Genomic DNA, 5,885 nt, shown 5'->3' on the forward strand with positions numbered 1-5,885 from the left:
GGCGGGTCACGGGGGGCAGATGGGCGGCTGTGACCTCGGCACCCTCCCCTGCGACAGTCCCGAGCGGCTCCGCTCAGATCCGCGGCAGCAGCTTCTCGATGAACTCCTTCACCGCCATCATCTCCTGCGGGGAGCGCAGGGCCCGTCACCCCGGGGGCACCCCAAAGGGTGGGCCCTGCCCTGGGCATGGGGACACGGGGGCTCTGCGGCCTCCCCGGTGCGAGGTGGGAACAAACACATCCCGAGTGTTTTCCCTGACCCACCGTGCTGGGGATGGTCCCAAAGATCCCAAAGGTGATTCCAACCCCTGAGGGTCACAGAATATGTTGAGCTGGAAGGGACCCACAAGGATCATCCAGTCCAACTCCTGGCCCCGCACTGACACCCCAACAATCCCACCCTGTCCCTGAGAGGATCATCCAAATGCTTCTTGAGCTCTGGCAGCCTTGGGGCCGTGCCCACTGCCCTGGGGAGCCTGTTCAGTGCCCAACCACCCTCCGGGGGAAGAACCTTTTCCTGAGATCCAACCTAACCCTGCCCTGGGACAGCTCCAGCCGTTCCCTGGGCCCTGTCCCTGCTCACAGAGAGCAGAGACATTCCTGGGGGGCTCCCATCCCCTCCCACGGCACTGACCTGAGGACAGGAACTGTGCATCACGCCAGGGTAGGTTTTGAACTGGACCTTGGTGGGGGTGACGACAGATTTCAGCTTCTCGGCAGTGAGGGCCCCGAAGCGGACGGGGATCATGGGATCCATCTCCCCGTGGCACTGCAGGATGGCAATGTCCTTGTTCACGCCGTTGTTCGCCGCCTGCCGTGAGAAGGGAATGCTGAGGCGTGCCCAGGTGAAGGCATTCCAGCAGGGATGGGGGGGCACTGCTGCATCCCTGTGCCCAACACACCACCCAGCAGCTCAACAGGGCTGTGGGGGAAAGCTGCTGGGAAACTCCGCTCTGGAGAAGTCCAGATGGGAAAATCCCCCCCGCCCCTCCCTGTGGACACGGCAGCACGGGATACCTGTGGGAAGGCCTTGTGGAGAGGGAGCCAGCAGCTGAGTGCCACAATTCCAGCCAGCTGGTGCTGGCAGGTGAGAGCCGTGTACAGCGACAAGGCACCGCCCTGGAGCAGAGGAGGATGGAGTTAGTGCTGGGGGGGGATCCTGGGGCACTCACCCACCTCCTCACCACAGAACATCCCTCTGAGAGGTGTCTTTTGGGGTCCCAACCCTCATGTTCTCCAGCTCACCTGTGAGAAGCCCCCCAGGATGATGCGGTTGGCGGGGATCCCGTTCTTCATCTCATGCTCAATAATTGCTTTAACTGGGAGAAGACGGAGAAGCGGGTCAGTGGAAGGTGGGGAAGGGGTAAAAAGCATCACCTGACACTTCCAGATGCACACAGGACATTTGGCACATCAGGGAGAGGCAGAGACCCCAGGGAGAAGGTGGACTGGGATCACAGAAGGGCAGAGAGGAAGGAGAGGTGGAAGGAAAACATTGCTTCAGCCCCAGCGAGGGAGAGGCACTCAGGAGCCCACCACTTCCCCCTTCCCCAGGCTTCTTACTGTTTTCTGCAGCTTTCTTGATCCCAGCTTCATCCTCAGGTGCGTCCGGAGTCAATCCCATGAGGTCAAACCTGGGAGAAGCAGCAGGGTCAGCCCCAACCTCTCCCAGCACTCAGGGTATGGGGAGGCAGGAGCTGAGTGTGCTTTGCCCTCCCTGACTCCCACAGGGCAGTGGATTTTGGCTCTTCATCCCTCCCACTCCCCCAACCTCTCCCAGCACCCAGGGTGTGGGGAGGCAGGAGCTGGGTGTGCTTTGCCCTCCCTGACTCCCACAGGGCAGTGGATTTTGGCTCTTCATCCCTCCCACTCCCCAAAAGGGTCCCACCCACCCCTGCCCCCCCAAAGCACTGACCAGGAGGGCATGACCATCTTCATGTTGAGGGTCACTGGGATCCGGGGCCTGTGGAGAAACAGTGGGGGTGGTTTAGCTCAAGGCAGAGTCAAGGGGCACAGGGGGGACTGTCCCTCCTGTCCACAGTTGCAGGACATGACTCCCAAGGGAAAGTGGCAGATCAGGGCCACCAGACCCGGCCCAGGGGCTGCAAGGTGACCCCGGGGATCACCTGCCATCCCTGAGCAGATCCCGGATGAGCTCGAGGCTCCAGGGCACTGCCAAGCAGCCCAGGTGGGGAGCAGAGCACCTGCATCCCTCTCCTGTTTGCTGCTCCCAAGGCCAAGATGGGACATTGGAAAGGGACAGCAGAGCTCTCCCAGCCCAGTGAGTGTCCCCTGCACAGGCTATTGGCACTGGGGACACACCAGGACTGTGTCCTTCCCTTCCTGCTGAGCCCCCTCCTGCCTGACCAGCAGAGAGAGAAGGAGCTCCAGTGCCTTTGGCTTTCACTGCAGCCACCAGGGATAAGCAGAGGACAGGAGGGGGAGGAAAAGAGCCTCAGAGCAGCAGCTCCTGTGCTGGTAGCTCTGTGGGGAACCGCTCTGCCTGCGGCAGGAACCGGCCACGGCAGCTGAGCCAGCCTGGCTGTGCAGCCCCATGGGCAGGTCAGGGCTCAGGCCACCATCTGCCTCCCCCAACAAACAGCCCTGGCAGTCTCACAGCCCCCCAGGACCCCCCCCCAGGGCACCCCCAGGCAGGGGCAGCACTTACGCGTGAGGGCAAATGTATTTCACGTAGGGGAGGCGGATGGAGGAGAGAGCGTCGGCCCAGCTGTGCCTGCAAGAGAGGGAGGGCACAGGGTGTTCAAGGCTTGTCTGAGCCACTTGCCCCAAGGCTTGTGCCCACCCTGCCCCTCCCCTGATGTTATTTTACCAGGTCCTGCCCTCCCCAACAGCCTGATCCCCCTGTGAAGCCCCAGCACTGAGCCCCTGCTGTCGCTGATCCCCCTCTGCATCAGGGCGAGGGCAGCACACAAAGCCCTGGAGCTGGAGGCAGGAAGGACAAGGGGGAGGGGATCTCCTGCAGAGGGAGAAGCGCCTTTGTCACCTCCACACCCCACACTGTCCTCCCTAGGTGGCCTTGCACGCCAGAGATGCCCTGGGCCAGGCACAGCCCAGCTCCCAGGGCTCCCAAGGACTGGAAAAGCCGCAGTGCTTATCAGCAATCCTGAAAGGCAGCACCACCCGCGGGGGGTGGGGGCTGCCAGGCTGCCGGCATCATAAATATTCAAGTGCAGACAGCTGCCGGCCTCAATTCCCTGTGATTCCCTGCCATTCCCTGTCAGGGCAGTGCAGGAACAGTTATGGACCCCAGCCCAAAGCCCCACACTGATCTCGGGCTGCCCCTGCCCTGGGGAGAGCAGCAGAAAAGGGCAAAATGCAAACGTCAGCAAAGCCACACGTCCCCAGCAGAGCCTGCTCCAGGGCAGAGCCTGCTCCAGGGATACTCACCCCGTGTCTCCAAGGCCATGTAGGAAAATGACCTGTCAAACAGCAAAAGGAGAGGATTAGCTGATGTGAGAGTTGGAGCCCTGGGAGAGGGGCAGGGCTGGGCTGGGCCAGCAGTGAGGTGGCAAATGGACACTGAGTCACTGCCTAGAAGAGACTCAGCGACGCTCAGGACACGTCTGTGCTGTTTGGAGCATGAGGGATGGGTGGATCAGGGACATGGCAGAGGCTCAGTCTGAACTGCAGAATGGTTTGTGTTGGAAGGGACCTTAAATGTCATCCACTGCCACCCCCTGCCATGGGCAGGGACACCTTCCACTAGCCCAGGTTGCTCCAACCCAGCCTTGGACACTTCCAGGGATGGGGCAGCCACAGTTTCTCCGGGCAAGCTGTGCCAGGGCCTCTCCAACCTCATGGGGAGGAATTTCTTTTGTGTATCACCAAACACTCACAAACCCATCCCCATGGGCTTTTCATCTGAGGCTACAGAAAGCCCTAAGCCATGGGGGGCAGAGGGAAAGCAGCTTGGGCACCCCAGGGAAGGACTGGGAGGGGGTTTTCTTTTAAAAGCTTTAATAGCCAAATCAGCTCCAGCTTCCAAGGCCGAGCTGCAAAGCTGTGTCTGTGCTTCCACACCGGAACATCCCAGCCCAAGGACAGTCACTTTTCCCAAGCAAGGCGAGCCCTTGCTGGCCCTGCCTCCCACTCTGATGAGCTGAGGGACCACAGGCCCGGCTCAAGGCTCCTCTGAACCTCATGGAAGCATCTCCCTGTTTTCCAGCCCCCTGCCAGGAGGGAGGCAGCAGGAGGGGGGCCCTCCCTTACCGCGGCGGTCTCCCGCTCTGCCCCTGAGACGGTCACGGCGTCGGCGAGGAGGGGGACAGACATGTTGTTACCACACATACACCGAGAGGGACTCGACACTGGCACCTGCAGGACACAGGGACAAGGGTGAGGCAGGAAAATAAACTCCTCTTCCCCTCTCTTGTCGTCCCCCCTCCCCCCCAGCAACTATTTGCTGTGGAGGCAGCAGCTGCTTGGGGGAAAATTAAAGGGTAGGTGAAGGCTTTGATGTTTCAAGCCCTCAGGACACCCCACTCCATCCCCGGCCTGGTGGTGCTGGAGAGTCAGGAAGCAGCAAACACTTCCCATGTCGCACGCTGTGGGGTGCTGGAAGTGTTAAAATTAGCTCAAAAATTACACCTCAGAGCCAAAGTTATTCCTGTGACTGCACCGGCGTGGGCAGAGGGCGCAGCCCCAGCATCCCTTCATTCCTTCATCCCCTCATCCCTGCCAGTGGAGCCATGGAGGAGCCTGACCCACATCTGCTCCGACAGGAAAGCAGGAAATGCCAGCAGCAGCACAGGGTTTACTGCACTAAAAAAGGTCCAGCCCTGTTTTATGGAGCTTTTTTAGGGATAAGCTGGAGCACTGGCAGCTGGCCTGAGCCCCAGCCCCTCCTGGAGCTGTGCCCCCCCAGTGATGGATGACATCCTTGTCCTGCCCTGTGACTGCAGCCAAAGCCACCACCACTGTCCCCACTGCCACAGTGTCCTGCCAGCACCAAGGGCTGTCACCTCCCAGATCCCGGGTTCAGCAGGGGTGACAGCTCCCACAACAGTCCGTGGTGTTTATTCCCAGCTCCTCACATGACCCCGCTGACCCACCAGGACTAATTAGATCAGAGCTCGTTTACAGCACTGCCATCATCCCCCAGGAGCAGGATCAGCCTCCCAGAGGAAGATCACAGAATATCCTGAGTTGGAATGGACCCACAAGGATCATCCAGCCCAACTCCTGGCCCTACACTGACACCCCAACAATCCCATCCTGTCCCTCAGAGTGTTGTCCAAACACTCCTTCAGCTCTGGTGCTGTGCCCACTGCCCTGGGGAACCTGTTCAGTGCCTGACCACCCTCTGGGGGAAGAACCTTTTCCTGAGATCCACCCTGACCCTGCCCTGACACAGCTCCAGCCGTTCCCTCAGGTCCTGTCCCTGCTCACACAGAGCAGAGATCGGAGCTGCCCCTCTGAGGAAGCTGCAGAGCCCACAGCCTGCTCCAGCCTCACATCCCACGGCAGCACCATCCCCAGCACGGTTCGGATCACCCAAACCTTCCCCAAAACCCCGGTGTCCCAGCAGACATCCTTACCCAAGGGAAACAGCCTCCTCCTCTCCCAGCCCGGGCCAAAGACCTGCCTGACTCGTCCGCCCGACTGCTCATCAGCCGCTTCCCGGCTCCAATAAAAACACCGGGAAACAACCCGGCTCCCCGGATCTGACACAGACACGCGGCCCACGTGCTCGTGTGTGTGTGTGTACTCCAGGGGCAAAACAACCAGCCAGGAGGAGCAGCAGCCCCTGCCAAAAATCCTGGCGACAGGAGCCATAAATAAAAGCATCTCTGAAAAACCCTGGCAGACGGAGCCGCTCCCCCGGGCAGGCTCAGCCCCTCACGGCTCTGCCTTGCTGGGGGGGGG

General features: G+C 60.7%; 1 protein-coding gene across 1 annotated transcript; it reads right to left on the minus strand.

Moving 5' to 3' along the window:
* Window positions 1-6: 6 nt before the first annotated feature.
* Window positions 7-5,776, minus strand: LYPLA2 (lysophospholipase 2). The gene is made up of 10 exons (XM_029963084.1): window positions 5,558-5,776; window positions 4,230-4,334; window positions 3,408-3,439; window positions 2,668-2,733; window positions 1,915-1,962; window positions 1,563-1,633; window positions 1,245-1,318; window positions 1,017-1,118; window positions 634-810; window positions 7-124 (listed from the first exon to the last, which is right to left on the minus strand). Exons 1-10 carry the CDS (start codon window positions 5,627-5,629, stop codon window positions 74-76), a joined length of 798 nt encoding a protein of 265 aa, XP_029818944.1. The 5' UTR covers window positions 5,630-5,776; the 3' UTR covers window positions 7-73.
* Between the last annotated feature and the right edge of the window lie 109 nt (window positions 5,777-5,885).

Source organism: Manacus vitellinus, unplaced genomic scaffold (assembly GCF_001715985.3).
Source record: "Manacus vitellinus isolate BGI_N305 unplaced genomic scaffold, ASM171598v3 scaffold_52_pilon, whole genome shotgun sequence".
In the NCBI taxonomy this organism is placed as follows: domain Eukaryota; kingdom Metazoa; phylum Chordata; class Aves; order Passeriformes; family Pipridae; genus Manacus; species Manacus vitellinus.